General features: G+C 45.9%; 1 protein-coding gene across 2 annotated transcripts in view; it reads left to right on the forward strand.

Annotated features, from left to right (window-relative positions):
• The first annotated feature begins 309 nt into the window (after positions 1 to 309).
• The window catches only part of CACHD1 (cache domain containing 1), a 109050-nt gene continuing 90501 nt past the window's right edge, over positions 310 to 18858 (forward strand). For both annotated transcript variants that reach the window (XM_030495711.1, XM_030495712.1), the window contains exon 1: positions 310 to 719. In XM_030495711.1, coding sequence (XP_030351571.1) covers positions 516 to 719 — 204 coding nt within the window. In that variant the 5' untranslated portion in view covers positions 310 to 515. The remainder of the gene's footprint in view (positions 720 to 18858) is intronic.

Genomic DNA, 18858 nt, shown 5'->3' on the forward strand with positions numbered 1-18858 from the left:
TAAAGCAAAAAGAGGCACGTTTTAAGAACGTTTTGCTGACTTTTTAGGAGCACGCTTAGGGCCGATCGCACCCTCGCTTGCGGCTCCCGCAGCCCCCGCTCCGCACCCGGGGCCGGTGCGGGCTCCCCGCCGGCCGGGGCGGGGCGGTAGCGGAGGGAGGGGGGGTGAGTCCCGTCCCGTCCCGGCGCTGTCCCCGCCCGCAGCGCGGCGGCACCAGACGCCTCCCTCTCCCCGCGGCGCCTCCGATCCCGATCCCGGCCCCGCCGCTCCCGCTCCTCCTCCGCTCCGCACTTTGCGTCTCTCCAGTCGCCGCCGCTCTTCAGTGAGCGGCGGGGCCGCGGCGCGCAGTGTGCCCCGGAGCCGGGCTCCCAGCCCGCCGAGCCGCCGCGGTCCCCCTGCATGGCGACCGCCCCGCAGCACTAACCCGGGGCCCCGGGGAAGGCGGTGCGGGAGTCGCGGGGGGCGGGTTGGAAGTGGCCCGGAGGCGGTGCCCGCGGCTCTCCCGCCGCGGCAGCATGGCGCGGGGCGGCGGGCGGCTGGAGGCCGCTGCCCGGGGCCGCCGCCCGCGGGGTCGGGGTGCGCTCGGCCTGCTCTGCCTGGCGCTGCTCTGCGCGCTGGGCGCCGCCGAGGCCGAGTTCTCCATCCTGGACGAGGCGCAAGTTCTGGCCGCGCAGATGAGGACGCTCGCCACCGAGGAGCTGGGGGTCGTCACCATGCAGGTACGGCCTCGCCTGGTTTTCCCTCCCTCCCTGCTTCCCTCCCTCCCTCCTCCGCACGCTCTTCCCGATTCCTGTTTTGCCCTTTCTTTCTTCATTCCTCTCTTTTTTCCCCCCTCACAACTCGCCCTCTCTCACGGTTCTTTTCTTCTTTGCGAACTTTCCCTCCCCTTGGTGAGGGGCCGCCGCGCCCCGGCCCCGCTCCCCTCAGCCCCGGCCCCGCTCCCCTCAGCCCCGGCCCCGCTCCCCTCAGCCCCGGCCCCGCTCCCCTCAGTCCCCGGCGGCTCCGCTGAGGGGAAGGAGCGGGGAGGGAGGTAAAGCGGCCGGACTCCCGTTTTGTTCGTAATTTACACAATAGAAACGGGCAGAAAACGCCTCCCCGGAGTCCTAAGGGGTGTTTTCTTAGCGGAGGGGTCCGATCCCGGCCTTGGGGGCGGCTGCGGGGTCGTGGCTCGGTGCTAAACCTGCCCCCCGCCCGAGCATCCATCCCTGTGCCTGCTGGCGGGGAGCTGCGGTGAGTTCAGTCTTGTCCCAAAACACTCCGATCGGGATAAAGAAACGCTTCCTGGCCCGAGCGTGCGTTGGGACAAATATATTCAGATGCTGTAGTGCATCTCGGTGTCGGGGTGAAGGTGGGGATGGGGAGTTGTTTGCATCTCAGCCTTAGAATTGCGTCTTAATGGGGCGTTTGTGTGGGGACTGGTGGTTCTTGCAGGGGGAGCTGGTACCTGCGTTACAGCTATCGGGCTCTCTGGGGGCGGCAGGGGGGGAAAGTGAAATCAGATCCCAGGCGGCTTCCCGGGGAAGGTACGGTCAGTAGCAAATGCACTTTTAAAAGCCGCCCCAACTGAAAAGGAGACACTTTCATAGGATCAGCAGGGGTCTCTACCCAAATGGCCTTTTATCTTCTCTAAACTGGCTTCATTCTCTCACCTCTGAAGCATCATTGTGTTGGCCGGCCTCCTAGGGCTGCGTTTTGTCCGGGAAAACACTGAGCTGTCTCTTGTCCCTCATGCTAAGAAGACGTGGATTTAAATGACTTCACTTAACAAGGTAGATTATTGATGTACTGAATTCAAGGAAGTCACTTTTTTCCCTGACGCTGTGCATATGCATGTATGTATTTTCTTCAAAAGATATGAGCATAATCCTGTAACTGGTGGAGTCTCTGGTTAATGCAAATTAAGTCAGTATAATTGTGTTGCTAAATCTGTTGTGGGTGTTAAAAAAGCCCTAATTCGATCAGCTCAACACATACTGTCTTTAAAATAGCAACTCACAGATCTATGTTGTTACCTTGCTGTGTTACACTAGCTAACCATGGGATGAGCCAGGTTTTCTTCCCACGAATTGCACCGATGTTACAAACTCGGGAACAATCTGAATGCCAGTGCATAGGGATGCAGATAATGTTAAAACTGAGTTTGCTATTAGTTGGATATTTAAGGCCCCAAAGTAATTTAATGCGGTGAAACCGCTAGTTAAACTCCGAAAACCCTTTCCATACCAAGCTCTATTTTTATATGCTTAATATTTTGGCTGTCTTAACTCCCATCAAGCTAATGCACAGCCTGTCCTTTGCTCTCCCCTGTAACATTATTACAGCTGTTAAAGATTAAAAACCGGTGGGAACAAACCTCTCCTGATTTTAGAAGCTTCTTTGCCGACCTCCTACAGTAGAACAAAAAATGTTATGACATGTGTCACTTGCAGCCTGTGCTTCTCACTGGGTTTTAGGGTAGTAATTCCCTAACCCTGCTCAGGCAGGACTGGGTGTAGCTGGCACAGAATTAAATGCCCTTTTCTTGGTATGTGTAGCTGTTGGTGAGGGGTGGTGGGTGCCTGGTGCTGGGTCGTGGGTTGCTTGTGCTGTGGGACCATCAGTGTAGCTGGGATGCTTGAGGTGATGCAGGCAGGTGCCGTGGTGTGGCTGTGCCTGGACAGAAAGGATGAGAAAGAAGAAGAGCGAGAATGCTTTTGGGTTTTAATTGGGTTTAAATCAAGGGGTGTTTTTGGGTTTACCATGGTGACAGGCCCCAAATCAGGACCTGGTGAGAGGAAGTTGCGATAGCGAGAGGAAAGATTAATACCCGACAATTTGGGAGCTGCGGTTTTGTTTAGCTTCGTAAACTGTAGAGGAGGAAGAAGTAAGATTTAATGCTTCTCTTGCATGCTCTCTTCATGCTTTGGTCCTCTCCAGTTGTCTGCACACCCTGGTAATAGGCAGGAGGAGGTGTCGCCAGCTGCCGGAGTGGGACGCGTCTGTGGGAGAGGGCTTTGGAGGAAGGGTAGGTCTGGGCTGGAGGAAGCATCCAATGAGTGAAGGAGCAGGTGGAAACGCTTGAATAGAGTGAAGGTGAGAGGTTGGTTTGGGTGTGTTTCCAGTCTGGAAAAAGAGGAAATTGTAGACAGATCCTCCATAAATGCAGGAAGGGAGGATGAGGTGGAGCCTCCAGAGCGGGCAACAGAGGAGCAAGTGGAAGAGGTAAGAGGAGAACCACGGAATTTGTGAGCCTTAAATGCTTGCGGAAAGGGGCAGGCTGTAACGTATATGGAAGTTGTGAGGTAGAAAATGAAGTAGATTTCTCCTGGAGCAGCCATCAGTGCTATCCATGAGATCCGTCTCCTCCGCGCAGTATCTACTTCCTGCGATACGCTCTTCTTCCACCAGTGTTTCATGTCGTTAGTCCAACAGCAAGAAGGACTTAGTGGTTTTAATCAAATCTTGTTGTTTGCATTCTTGAGAGGAATGAGGTGCCTGTTCATCCATGTTGTAGTGTATAGGCTGAAGGTACAAGAAGAGTGAAGATAAGAGAGATTTCTGATGCCAGCATCAGCCTGACAGTTGTTTTTGGCACTCGCACCACAGCTTTCTGTTTATAGGCTCTTGTGTGAGTGCATTATCTGACTATTACCTTAAGTAATGCTTTTTCTCATCCATGTAAGTGCTCTGATTTCATACATAAATTTATTCCTTGAATGGTACTGCATAGAGCAGTTGAGGATAATGTAGGCAACAACTTGTGAGATGCATTGTTTGCAGAATGCATTAGACAGTGGTTTAACAGTTTCTTATTTAAGTTTCAAATTAGAAAATACACATTTGTATCATACGAAGTATTCACTCGGTGAGAACACGTGTTGGGTGATGCAGGCAGAAGGTTCCTGTGTGTTTCTGTCCTGGGTGTTATTAGCTCCTGTGGGTTACTGTTACCTGTGTGCCCTTGTGTTACTGTCCTGGGTGTTGTTTCTCCAGGAGTGCTTAAATATAGAAAGTTCATTGATAGTTTGACTTCCTCCATTGCACCGTTTAATTATTGTTCCTACTCCAAGGAGAAGCTGCTGGTTGTGGTGGGTGCTGTTCCTGCAGCAGGACACAGGTACTGTACCTACAGTCACCCGTCACCGTTACCTTCTCTTTTTGTTTGCTAGAGCATGTGTTGACAGCGCTCATATCATTACAGGGAGCAGCTTTTGGCAGCGGGCTGCATCCTTGGAAGACAGAGTGCAATCACATCTCCACTTGCCAGTCTGAGCAGCCGTAATACTTGTCATTACTCAGTAGACTACATCTTAAATAGCCTAATATCATTTGCAGAGGAGATGGAGCTTGGTCAATGAGTAGCTTGCATGACAGTTCTGCAATGTATTCTCCTGTGTAGATCAGGCACTCAGCAGCAATTAAAAGCTAAGCATCCCTTTATACTAAAATTATAACTAAATTGGTGGCTGTGGCATGACCTGTCTGCTGGTGGAGTTTCACCATCCTTGTTACCTGGCTGACTGATCCTGGCTTCTCTGACCTGGTTGAAATTACAGAGTAGGTTGTTGGCTGAAATAACTGAAATTCTTTGGTTGGGAGGCAAAGGCAGGAAAAGAATAAATGAGAACTTTTGTAAGCATTTTGTTTCATTTTGGCCAGGTTTAACCCTCTAAAGCTGCACGGGGTGTCCAAGGGGGAGGGCTATTTTGTGATAATGTGGGGCGAGGTAACATTTCCACCTCTAAAACAGAGGGATAATACTTGCATCGAGAGTTGAAAGGATTAAGCAATACTTTGAAGATGAAAAGCATTGTTAAGTGCTTCTATAACTTTCAAAATACATGTTGATGTTTCTAGCCAGGTAGTAACAAAAGTTACAGGCCCAGAGGGCCTTGAATGTTTTCAGAGGCAGCTCTGCCGTCTTAATCCTTTACACTGACTCCATGAAGGAAGCACAGCCCTTTGTCATTGTCTGCTACTGATCTTGGAGCTTGGAAGGAAAAAAAAAAAGGCATTTTAAACCTGAAAACAGTAGTTTGCTGGTGGTTATTTTCCTGTTTGGGTTGGTGGTTGTGTTTTTTAATTATATTAGTACTTGCTCAGGTGATATTGTGATGTGTAAAATAGCAAACAACACAGTACAAGCTTCTCCAGGTTGATTGCTAAGCATATTATTTAGTTATTTTACTAATAACTTCTCTGGCCACATGTTTTTGAAGAAGAACAGATTGTGCACAGACCAGAGTGACACAGAGATGGGGAGATGTCCAGGGAGGAATAGGAGATAGGGAGGAATCTCTGCTGCCATTGTTCTGGAAAATCCACATTCTTTGAAGATTTCTGGGTGATGGCAGAGAGTTGCAGTCATCAGAACTGTCCATTTATTTAATCCCTTTGAAAATGGGCACTGACAGACTACAGTATTTTTTCCCTAATGGAATGGTCTTGTGGCTAATTGCTGGATTTACGACTTAGAAGAGAGAAATCCCATTTTGAGCTGCTCTGCAGACCAGTTGAAATGCCAGAACTGGGGGTTCCACACATTTCCCTGCTGTTTTCTGTGGGTATTTACAAATAAATCTGTTAGTGACTGCGAGGTGCTTCCTCAATGTAAAGCGCTTGGTCTGAAACCTGGACCTCTGTGGATCCTCAGCTACACAGTAGCACAGAAAACTGCTTCCCTTTTCTTGCTTTTCCCTTTATTTTCAGGTTTCTTCCAGCTTGTGAAGCTGAAATACAATAGAAAAATGTAAGTAAGGAAGGCTGATAAATATTTGACTGCATCTTTTTTTCTTTTAATTATTATTTGGCAGTAGTGTGCACTTCAGTAATAATTACAGAGTAGAAACCAGTGGAGTAAACCCTCATCTGTTTTACATGATTAAATCTTGGTTTGAATCCAGCTGCAGCAGCCTTATTTAGGGCGCTCTGAAAGCCCAAGTCTGCAGCAGTTTTTCATCCTGTTCCACACGGATTCTTAGGGGTTTTTTTCTGGCATGAAACATTTCAGAAAGACAGGAGAGATCCTGGTGGAAGGGCAGGGAAATGGCTGCACGTAGGAGACCGAATCTGAATTTTTAATTAGGCTTTGAGTTGTTTCTTCAAAGCATGAGGACATCGTTAGGATGTAAGTCGTGTTGCATTAGCACAGACTGACATTTCACTTCAAACAGGGCGAAGGCAGCTGTCCTGTGCAGATAAAAGTTGCGGAGCGTGGTGCAGCAAGGTGGGATGGCAGATAATTACTTGTCCCCTGCACTGCTGTGACCAAGGACCCTGCTAGTCGTGGCAGGGACCGGAGGGGTTATTAGCAGCAAGAAATCCAAGTATGCTGTGAAGCGATTGAGAATCTCTCAGCTGTGGCAGGGCTGATAACACATGTGTTAAGAAGGTGCAAAAGTAAATGTAGCATGTGTTAGCCCACCTTTTTCTTGGCTAATTCAGCAGAGGAGGAATGGTTCAGTGCCTGACAGCTGAATGTAGCAGAGGGGCTGCTCTGCTGCCGGCAGCTTTGCCGGGGAGCAGAGAGGGAAAAATGGAATGCTTATTGCCAAATACCATCGAGTGCTCCACCTTCCTTCAGACAGAAAGGCAAGATGTGTTTGAGAAGGGAAGAAAATGTGAAGTATTAAAAGGATTTGTGTATGTGTGTGTGTTTATCAGTTATTCTTATATGTCTGTGGATAAAAGGAAGTGTTGACAGATTATTCGTTGTTTGTCAGACTGGTTTGGGTTGGGAGGGAGCTGAAAGCTCACTCAATTCCAACTCACTGCCATGGACAGGGATACCTTCCACTAGAGCAGGTTGCTCCAAGCCCCATCCAACCTTACGGTTAAACATTACTAGTATTTGTGCTTGTTTAACAATGATTGTTTTCAGTTCATCAATTATTGGTGAAAAATTGGCAAAGAAATGATTTGAGCCTTGTCTGCTCAGCACCCTCATGTGTGGAAGTGCCCAGCAATGAGGAAGTACCCCAGATCTCTGTATTTCCCTTGTCTGGGTGCTCCATGGTTTGAACTTCCCAAGGCTGGGATATAGGGCTACTTCAGTGTGAGTCTGGCTCTCAGTGAAGCCTGGGAATGGCAATACTTTGTGGATCAGAGGTTATGGGGGCTTTGCTGGGGACTTCAGAAAGGATTGGAAAACGTCCCAGGAGTGATTTTTTTGTATGTAGTTGGATAGGAAAATACTGACTTCTGGTCTTTTTTCCTGTTTTCTTGTACATGGATAATTACTTACACTAAATTTTTTAAGCTGTGCTTGTTTGATACACCAGCCTTTGTTTTGTATGTCAGAGGTTCTGCTGAGGTTTTGACTAACATCTCTATCACTTCTTGTGTCACAGGCTTACTGCAGAATAAAGTGTAAAATGATAAAGTATGAGGGACTGCATTCTGCAGTCTTTGTTTTCCTGTAGTATATTGTTGCTCAATAACATGCAATGTTAATGACATCTGGAAGGATTTCCTCGTGCTCTCTTTCCCATGGAAAACCGAGTTTAATACCATTGATACTGACCCAGTGTCTGTTGTGAGACATGCCTTTTCTGATATAAACCAGAGTGCATGTGAAGTCATGGCTTGAATCTTGCATTATGTGTGCTCTTCCCCAGAACAGATTTCTGTATGATTCGATGAGTCTAATTTAGCAGAGAAAATCTGAGTTGAATTTGAAATAATGATTTCAATGCCACAAATCAATGATATCCATTTCCAACCCCATGAAAAGTTTTAATGGAGTCACTTTTATCAACCACCTGTAAAGTCTCTGTAGGGTCTCCCAAGTAATTTTGCAAAAGTATATTTGCACAACTACAATCATTAGTAAAAACAAACTGTTACCTCTCCCTTTACCAGCTCCTCAGGCAGAAGCAGCTGATAAACCCAGCTTCTCACTAGTGCTGTTTCCCTTTGGGCGCACGGTTTTACTCAACTTTGACAATGTGATTTGAAGCTGCAACCACTCTATTAGAGCAAAAAAGCCCTGACACCTCTTTGAGAAAAGCTGTAATTTCACTTCCAGCATTTCTGCGGAGCTGTCTGGCCAGTGCTCTCTGTCTGGTTTTGGCCATCTTTTGCACATACTCCTGCGATGCAGAAGGAGTTTTTGGCTACGCTTGTGATCGTCGCAGGTGGGAATGAGGCCAGGGGACAAGGCTTTAAAATAGACACATCTGGAAGTTGTCATAAAAGTTTCTAGAAGCAGGGATGCCTTAAGCAGAATTCCTTGCGTAGGGTTATGTGAGTAGTTTTGTGCTGTTTTCTGTGTATTTCAGACCAGATTGCATGTGAAGGTAAGTTCTGCTTGATGGTGATGATATGATGGTACCACACCAAAGGGATTAGGTGCCCCCATGACCACCCTGCCTCTGGTTCAGTCCTTGCTTCTCTTGCTTTCAGCACAGGAAGTATTAGAATTATTTCCTCTTAGGCTGTACTTTCACCTCAGGAGTAATATTGAGCAAAACCTGGGGAGGTGTTTGTGGTGATGGGAAGGGGAGAAGGGACAGACCCACAAATAGCCGTACTGGGAGCCTGTTTGCCTAGAGCGAGTCCAGGCTTTGAGCCAAGGCTGGAAAGAGCTTCCCAGCCCTTGGGAACTTGTTGGAAAATAAAGGATCCCCAAACTGTGCGCATCAGGAGCATAAGGTTTTATCATAGCAGACCCTCCTTTGGTGTGAGGGTAGCATGTGATACTGAAATGAATGGCAAGTTAGCAAAACATCTTGGTTTTAACCAAACAAACAGCAGTCTTCACCAGTTCTTCCCTTGAAGCCATGTTAGCACAAGGAAGATCAGCTGTGGGATCCCTGCAGGCTTGTGATTGTTTCCTCTCCTTTCCCTATCCCACGTGATGGTGGATGGGGGTGGAATAGTGCTACAGCTGCAGGGAGAGGTGTTCAGCAGCATCCAGATGATGGCGTGGCCAGTGATGACAGCAGAGCTGTTCCTGACCAGGGACCATTCCATGTCTGCTGTGTATCAGGTAGTGTGTGACAGAGTGGGATGGTTCAGCTCATCGATGCATCCCAAACCTTGCTGCTGCTTTGGGAATGGCAGAAAGCCCAAGTCCTCCGCAGAGGCTGGTCATGTTCAACTTGCGCTACTGCTATTTTGCCTCCAAACAGCAAGGAAGAGGAACAACAAATCCTGTCATGCTTTTTGGGCTGAAGTAGATGCTGAGATGTTGTATGTGCTGGCAAACATCAGGTGAGGAGTGATTTTTGGGAATACTCTACAACGGGCACTTTGGTTTGGCTACAGAGGTGTGTGCTGTGGGAGCAATGTGAAGTTTGCCTGAAGTGTTTGCTTGCAGTGGTAGCCTAGTCAGTGCAAATCAACACATGGGCAAATGCTGATGGAAGGTTGGTATAGAAAGTTGTTTTCAGGATATTTTTCTTGTTTTGTTCGTGGTCAGTGAACTGGCACATTCTTTCCCTTGCTTTTTCCAATACGAAAGTCATATGGATTTCTGACTTTGGATTTTGGAGATCTAAACACCGTTTGTGGAGGAAAAGAAAGAATCAGGATCTCTCATCATTGCAAGGAGTGCAAGACAGGAGGAAAGGCCATTTCAACACAGTGGATCCTAAACTACAGCTCAGTGTTTTGATAGGAAGCAGGTGCATGGGCTGCAGGTTCCTCTTCCAGCAGACAACAGCCGGCACGGCCAAGTGGGAGACACAAAGAATTGTGTGTAATGGGAATTTCTTCCTTGTCTTTCATTTGTTTTGCCAGTGGCTATTCAGGGCTCCCAGGTGTGACGTGGGATTTATTCCCTTGGTCTAGCTTGGTGGAGGAAACAGTTTACAGGGAAAACTGCACTTTGGTGCAGGCAGGAGGACAGGAATAAGGACTGGGGATGGCTCGTGTGTCACCTTATCCAGCAGTGCTCAGGCAGCTGTTTTTAAACTCTATATTTCAGAGATCTTTGCTCTGTTAGATTAAAATTAGAAAATGTTATTCCTGGATACACAGTCTCTGGTGTCTTGCTTGTAGGAGGTCATGATTTAAAAAAGGGAAAGGTTAATATTCAAATACATCGCAGGAAGAGGATGAAAACTGAAACTTTTCAAGCTTTTTTAGCTTTAGGTTAGCATCTCTGCCCATGGCAGAGGGTTGGAACTGGATGATCTTAAGGTCCTTTCCAACCCAAACCATTCTATGATTCTATGCTTAGGTTGAAAATACAAAGCTAGCATCACTTATGTAGCCTGCCTTATCCTGTGAGTTACTGCCCAGTAGTGTGATTTGGGGAAAAAAACGAAGTCTATTTTTCATTTTGGATTGAAATGAAGCTATAATTTGAGATTATACCATTCTGTCTATTCATTTTGAATCCTGCTGCTGATGTGTTTTCAGTAGCTGCTCTGAGGGATATGCTTGATAGAAATGACTGATCATTTATATCTGTTTGGTAAGAAACTGAATGCAATGAATTTTAACATATTGATTCACCATGATGTCACATAAAAGTAATTTTGCCTCTCCCTTCATATTTATGCATTTATTCAGTAAGTTGTTGACTGTAAGGCTAGAAATACATTTAAAAAAATAGGTTCTGGTAATTGCAGATTACCAGATTTTGAAATGCTGCTTTTTCATACGTATCCAAGAATAGAAAGTCAGCCTCCAAAAATAAATGAAACCCAACATACATTGCCATGGTTTTTGGTGCTTGGAATGGAGGGTTTCTCTTTGAGGAGCAGAGGTGCAGTGGCTATTTTGAGAAGGAAAGACTTGGAGTCAGGATGAAAGAGTGCAGACCTGCTATGTGAAGGCTCATCTGAAAAGCAAGACCTGCTGTGTGTGCTCTCTGCTCCGAGTGTGTCGTTTGGATGATTTAGTAGGGCCTGAAAATTCCTGCAAAAGGAGAAAGAGAAGCAGCTGAAAAAGGATAATAAAGTCATTAAAAACTGTGGTAGAGAAATGCATTGTTTTGGGATTTTGAGCAACCTGCTCTAGTGGAAGGTGTCCCTGCCTGTGGCAGGGGGTTGGAACTGGATGAGCTTTAAGGTCCCTTCCAACCCAAACCAGTCTGGGATTCTACGAGTCTTCGAAAATGTAGTGAAGGCTGTTGTCCGCTCTGAGCCAAGTTAGATAAGAACTGCTTTGCTAGATGTATCTATAGTGTAGGTCAGGCCTATTCCAGGCTTTTACCTGTTTTTTATGAATCCACATCTTGGTGCAGCTTGCATACAAAATAATGTTATTGTGTTTAAGGCCTTTGACCCTGAACCTTGGCTCATTGGGAAGAGCAGGGGATTCCCAGGAAATTGTACTTTGGGCTCTCTTGTGCAGACCAAAGGTGGAGCAGAACTGGTTTCCAGCATCACTCCACCGTTTCCTGAGCTCTGTTTCGCTTGTTCTGTGTTGGTTTTGCTATTCTGTCTCGTGCTTTCCAGTACTATCAGTGGGCTGGAAGCACATTCTCTGCCCCACTGGCATTGGGCGAGCACTTACCCTCCTGTGTGTGATGTGTGTGGTGCTGAGGTAGCTGGTTCTCAGCTCTGGTGTGGAAGATGGACACTTCTCTCCCATCAGCACAAGAAATAACACAGTTGTAACAGACCTCCTGATATTTTGTGCTTGATGGAAGGTATCCCTGCGGGACTGGCAGGGATCTGGATGGATGCCTAAGGGCTGTGAATGCGGAGAGCTGAAGATGTGCAGAGCACTGTCTGCATGACAAAACCCAGCGGCGTTGCAACCACCCGCTCTTCCTCTGTCTGCAGCGAGGAGCTGGACTGGGGGCTTGCCACTGCTGCAAGGAGGTGACATCTCATTTCCGTACTTAAACCAGATATACAGCCTTTTTGGGATTCTTGCTCTGAAAGAAGGTTAGAACCAATATTAGCATCAGGCTCTAAGTCTGATCATCTGCATGTCCAGAAATACATTTAAACTATTAAAATCTTGCTATAGCAAGTCTGGGGCTGTCAGTGTGGCTTGCTGCAGGTCCTGCAAAGGCTGGTATGTGGAGCTGGCTTTTAGCCATACCCACGCTGGTGAAGATTGTCAACTTGGGGCCTTGTTTTGATGCAGAAAGAAAAAAGGTTCTTTTTTTTACCCCGTTACCTCTCAGTGGACAGAAACTAACTTGCTTTCTCCCAAGGCTGTCGGGAATTTATATCTACCTTAGTTGTTCAAAATCTTGGGAGATGCTGAGCCCCATGGACAAAGGAAAGGGAGGAGAAAGATGTAGAAAGGGGTGTAATGGAGAAAGTGGATGAAGATGCTGTTTACTGCTTTGGTTTTGGTGAGAGCAGGAGCAAATGCTGAGGAATGGCAGCTCACCAGTTCCTCCTGATGCCATGAGGAAAGAGCAGGTTCCGATCAAATTTTATCTTATTTAGTCTTTTCAACTACCTAGTTGTCCTCTGAGCATTGTGTTTGGTGCAGGTCAGGGCTTGAACCATCCTTTCTGTTTTATCCCTGAGCAGTACCAAAGTCAGAGTGGTCATAGTCTGAGGTCCCTGTGTGTCACCTAATAGAGAAATGAAAGCACCGAAACATATGAAATAGAGCTTTGGCTGCCGTTGCGGGTACCAGAGCTATTTGAGTGTTACTGCAGAGGAGCTGTGAAGCATTCCCAGCTACTCATTTTAAACCCCACTTTTCTAGTAATAGACTTTAAAATCTTATTGTGCAGTCGAGTTAGTGACTGAGTCTTCACTTTATAATCTCTTTATAAAAATGTATGCACATTAACAGGACGTATTTAATAGACATACTGCCTAGATGAAAGGGCGCTTTGTGGAAGGAGGCTTTTGTGTCCTTTCTGGATCTCTCAGCAATTCCTGCCGAGCTTCCCAAGTCTGGCTGACACCGAGCGGCACAGGAAAAGACCTTCTCGCTTTCAGCTTGAATGGAGAATAATGGGGAGCGGGATGGGATGGGGGAGGGAACCCCCTCCCCAGCGCGGGGCGATTGGTACAGGCACTCACCAGCCAAGCATTTAACACGTTCAGTTCTTCCTACCCCCAGCTGGGGCTTTGCATTTGCAATGAGCTCTGTGCTACCCTGGCAGCACAAGTGGGGCTGCATCAAACAATAGCTGCTTCCCAGCCCGGTGACATTGAGACAACTTTTCTCAGCCCAGGTAGTCCCTTTAGTTGTGGTTTGGGCTGCAGATCAAGTTTGTCTGTAATGGCCACTTACCACAACAGCATTTGATTATTTATTTATTTCTAAATTGAGATCTGATGTTAGTTTTCATCTTCTGTTTAATCTCTCAGCTGGATTTTGGGTATTACTTTTTTTGTCTGTGGTTCGCCACAGATTCTTGGCAAGAAAAAGATTTTCTTTCTCAAAAGATAAGCTGCAGGGTCGTGGATATGTTCGGTTTGACCTGGGGAATGTCTTCATGAGAATAAGAATCTCATGAATTTTTATTCTCGTGGGCATCTAATTCTCATTCTTGTGGGCATCTAATTAAGTTTCCACTAGCAAAAAGAACTGAACTTTAACAAAACAATTCTGAAGTTCTCTGATAAAGGCATCTCCTTTTGCAGTTGTTGCTGATTCATGTGCTCTGTGAGGAAACAAGCAGAGAGCGCTTCATCTTAGTGCTGTTGCAAGGACCCCAGAAAATGTGTTGCAGTTTGGAAACATCTGAGTGAAGATTCACAGAGGTCATTAGTAACAAATAAAAGGGGAGGCAAAAATACCCAAACTCTTTTCATAAGGATGATAAAGCTGGAGAGATGTGATTGGGATCCTTTGGAGTAGAGCTGCTAATTTGCTTAGGTGGTCTGTCCCTGGTGGGAAGGGTGGATGGACTCTGTGGGTCGAGTTAGTTCTTGCTGGTTGCTGTGCAAATGCTGCTCATGTATTTCTAAGATGAAGAGCTGGGGGCTGCTGGTGGTCAGGTACCTCCAAACAGAGGTGTGTTGATAGCAGTACTTCATCCCTGCTTCTTGCCTTGGAGCCCAGCTGCCCATCTTCACCCTATTCCTTGTATTTGCTGTTGGTTTTTCAGCTGCAGTCACAGCTGGAGACTCCATCACTTCATGAAAGAGCATAAGCTGGTCTGTGTCTGGCTTAAGTTGGGTGTCTGCAGGTTCCCCCTAAGGGTAAAGCACTGGGTTGTGCGGCGGCTGAGAGCGAAAGCTGAGATTTACACCCAGGTACCTTCAAAGAGGATTGAAGGTATTAAACTGGAGAATGTTGCAAGAGGAACATGCATGGCCAAAGTGAATCAGGGGTGAAAGGCAGTGGGCTGGGCTCTCTCCGTGCTCCTGTGTGACTTGAAGACGCTTCTTGCCTTAGGAGAAACCAAGGTGTTATGCATTGATGTCATCGTTCTAATTGAGAATTGAAAAAGGTTTTAGAGACAAATCACTCAACACCTTTTTGCCAGCAGCCCCAGCATGAGCACATAGGATTTCTCTGTATAAAACCAAATAAAGAGCCAACCTGCTTATTTTTGAATAAAGGCTTAATCCCTTTCTAGGTGTGCTTGTAAATGGGTGCATTCCAGGTACCGTGCACTTTGCTCGACCTCCTCTTGCCAAAAAAAAGCTCTCGCATAAGTGATACCCTTGATTTACTTCCTCCCCTAAGAGGACAACTGTCTTTCCCTGGTAGTCGCCACATTTAACTCTGTGTTTAATGAAGTGCATTATGTAGGTATATGTGCAACCTTATGGTATCTTTCTCTCTGCCTCTGGCAAAAGACTAAGTCATTCTTAAGTCATTATCTTTGTTTGCCACCCATCTTAAGGATAAAAGCTCCCTGGTTTGTGAGCTTTCCCATAGTATTTCTTTTTTAGCTTTGAGTACTGCCGTTGCTGCCTTAGATAGAATGAAGCTGGAATTTCTAAGAGCCTGTGGTTGTGGTGTGTTAATTTAAAGAAGAAACAGTTGTGTTCTGCAGGGTTCAGGAACTGGAGATGGCAGCACCGGTTGCTGGAATCAGAAACTAAAAGTTTCCCCAATAATGTGGATAAACATAAATTGACAGTTTTCTACTCCAGAGTGTCCCTGTTCCAAATTTCTCCTGATTGGAGTTCCTCAAAAACATGCCACTATTAAAATGATCACTTGGACTGTGACTCATTTAGTAAATAACTGTGGTGTAAGGTGGAGCTGAGGTTTTACATTCAGAACTTGTGGGGAAAAAATCCTTCCCTGTGAGGGTGCTGAGGCGCTGGCACAGACTTTTCCCAGAGAAGCTGTGGCTGCCCCATCCCTGGCAGTGTTCAAGGCCAGGTTGGACACAGGGGCTTGGAGCAACCTGCTCTAGTGGAAGGTGTCCCTGCCCATGGCAGGGGGTTGGAACTGGATGAGCTTTAAGCTCCCTTCCAACTCAAACCAGTCTGGGATTCTGTAAATAAAATAATTTCAGATTAAGATTAGCAGGAACTTCATCAGGAGCATGGAGCAGGGACTTCCCAGCCATCACCTGAGTAGTCTGCTCTATTGTAGTACCTTGCATGTCGGCTCATGATAAACGTTAATGTTGTTAACATCATGCTAGTTTCAGATGAATATTATATGAGCGCCTCACATTGCACTGGCCCTTCCATGTGCATGGGCTTGTTGCACGGATGTGATGTTACCTGTAACCTCAAGCAGCTGGTTGAAATCTGTCACGTATGTGAATTTGGTGTCTTTCATATGGTTTTTTGTGGCTTTACCAGTCAAGTGCATCTCTTTTCTAATACTGAAATTCAGCAAGCTTGATCTGGTTTTGCAGAAGCTAGACGTATTTGAGGTTATTAGTTTCTAAAAGGAGGTATTTGGAATAGATAAAGACCTGAAACTTCTGTGAGTTGATAGCAATCCCCTATCTAACTATCTATCCAATGCTTTTCTATCCTACTTGATAGTGAAATACCTGGAGAAACACAGTGTCTGCTGTACAGTAGTACTGCTAACTACAAAAAGCCTCCATGTTCTGAAAGCTTGATGGTTTACTTTAAATTCTTCATTATTTCATTGCATATTTGCTGCAGGTTTTGTGTTCTTCACGTTTGATCTTCGCTTTCTTTAGGGGAGAGTTGCATGTTGAATTGAAAATCAAGTTTCAAGTTTGTCAGATGAAGAATTCTCATGAAGAATAGTATTTATTTCTTCTTTAATAGCCCCTGCATGCTTTGCAGCCTGGGATAACAAGTCTTTTATTTTGTTTTCATCACAAAACCCCCACTATTATTGTTATTACTATTTTATTTTTGGTGACTAAAAACCGAAACAGGAAATGACCCGAGACACAGTTTCCATGACACCCTCTCACTTGAATCCAGTTTTCCAGAAGATGAAAGGCCTCAGCAGCCTTTTGATAGTGAGCAGCTAATTGGGTGGCTGATAGAGGCAGGTTTTTCTCTGTGGAAAAAAGAAAGGAGGAAAGAAGTGGAACAGCTGTGTTTTGGTACATATGTATAATCCCAGATAAAACTCTCCAAGGACAAGGCAATACAGCAATGCTTCAGTGAAAGGGAAATTAGGAATCTCTGAAAGCATAAATATGGCTTTTTGGGGGGAGCTTGGGTTTAAAATCAAAATCTACTGGAATGAATGTGTTACTAAGCAATGGATTTGTAAAATCAGAACAGAACCTCTTGCTGTGTGTGCAATGTGGTGGTGGGTTTTGTTTCTAGGCAAATCCCAGGGAAAAGGCAACGTGCTCAGGTTGCTTTGCCATTTCCTTTGCTCAGTGTGTTAGAGAAATTTGTCTTTTTGGAATATAAATTTAAATCTGAGAAGTCTCTTCTGCTGATACTGGGAATGCTGGTCAGAGTGTTAACATGTGTAATCTCTGCCTTCTAAGACATGGTAAAGGTGATAAATATTTGAAATAGAGTGAAATACTTAACACATTTTGATAAATGGCTTACATCCTAGGTAATACAACAGATTAAATGCTGGATATTCAGACAGTTTTAAGTGAAATTGATTTTACTTTCTAGGACTTGACATGATACAAAGTGCAGGTTCCCTGTATCCATATAACTGGATACAAAATCAGAGTACAGATCATGCAGTCCTCCCTTGTTCATTTTTCCCTCTGCCATCCCACTTAGTTTGGGATCTCCAGATGCCTGAACAAATTATTTCTCCTCCCAAAGTGGGTGTTTTAAGTTGATAAACCTGTGCGGCTGTTACTGATTGATGTCTGGCATCTAGTTTTGATTTGAGAGACAAGTTCTGAAGGAATCCTAATGAGTTGGGTCGTTGAATGAGATGTGCCCGATGAGGGTGTGGTTTCTATGTGGTACTGGAACACCTGCAGAGGCTTCTCCTACAGCATGTGTAGGTGTTACAGTGCTGTTGTATTTTATATCTCTTAAAACATAGGCAGTGTGCTTCAATTGATTGCTTTTGGTTTATTAACTGTTTGTAACATTGTCCCATCCAGATACTGAAGTGAGAAAATGTGAGGGTGCTGAGGCGCTGGCACAGGGTGCCCAGAGAAGCTGTGGCTGCCCCATCCCTGGCAGTGTTCAAGGCCAGGTTGGACACAGGGGCTTGGAGCAACCTGCTCTAGTGGAAGGTGTCCCTGCCCGTGGCAGGGAGTTGGAACTGGATGAGCTTTAAGCTCCCTTCCAACCCAAACCATTCAATCATTCCATCATACTAGGTTTTAAAAGTTCTTGGTTTAATTTCATGATGACAGGAGGTGTGAAGGACAGCTTCACTTGCGATCTTATTGAGTACAGTTTCAGATTTTCTCCAGTGAAGCTGTGAAGAGGTGTCTTTGAGCTGTGGATTCAGACACAGGCTGTGGTTAGATGTGGCAGATGATGGCACATCCAACCTCGTGGCTGGCTGCTGTGTACAGAGGAGGTTGTTCTCTGGGCACATCCTCCTGCCGTATCAGGCCCGGGGTTGCAGAGCAACTCATAAGAGCTTGCTTTGTTTTCAGCCAGGATCAGTCAAATTGACTCATCCTACAGCCTTGTGGCTTAGTTCTGATAGCAAACCATGTCATGTATTCAGGAGGGCTACAAAAGTTGTGCTGAGCCTGCCTGCTAAGAGTGTCTTGTTTGCCCCTGTGGTGCCACCAGGCCTGTGGTCCATGCCTTGGGCTCTCTGAGGTGGCTGCACCCACCCATGCAGTAAAACATGACTCCTTTCCCCCATCCTGAGATTAGCCTGGGCTTTCAGGAATAGCTGGGTGGTTTTTCATAGCTTCCTCCTTCTTCAGTAGGTGTTTTTCTGTCCAGATGGAGAAGATAATTGCCTTATCCAGTGTGTTTCTTGCCACTGTGCGGGGGTTACTTTTGTTTTCCTGTGAAGTTTTGGATACCGGGAAGGGAAAGCTGTTGTAGGAATGGTTTCAGGTCATGGTTGGCTTGGGACCTTGTGTGCTCTCCATGGCCATGTGGTACCCCATTGGTCCTGGAAGCTTTTGTTTTCTCCTTCTGAACTTTTAACTTTTAATGCAGAATATGCCATCTAGGTTGGCGTACTTCAAACTAAGTGAAATAGTTATGGTAATAGTAATGGTTTTATTGCCTGAATATCAAAGCAATCCTTTTTTCTTTTGAATGCAGGAGATTAGGTTCTCCCCACTGAAAGCCATCTAAGCCAACAGTTGTTAGTCTTTCACAAAGACATTGGTGGTTCCTGAACCTAAAAATCCACTGAACCATTGGTAAACAACCAACAGGAGATGAGTCTGGAGGAATTTGGCACAGCTCTGGCTGATTTATTTAAGACAGTTCCACCACTACATCATGCACTGGTAACTTCTGCAGTTGTAAGGAAGCTCATTAGCTCCCTGCCTGCCTGTGAGAAAGGAGCAAGTAGAATGAATCCAGGAAGAAAGGGCCATGGTGTGACACTATGGGAATGCAGGTGGGCTGGAATGACACTAACGTGCTAATGGTGCTCTTCTCGGGAGGCTGGCTGCTCTCTGCAATTCCAGTG

The sequence above is a fragment of the Strigops habroptila genome, chromosome 8 (genome assembly GCF_004027225.2).
Source record: "Strigops habroptila isolate Jane chromosome 8, bStrHab1.2.pri, whole genome shotgun sequence".
Classification (NCBI taxonomy): Eukaryota; Metazoa; Chordata; class Aves; order Psittaciformes; family Psittacidae; genus Strigops; species Strigops habroptila.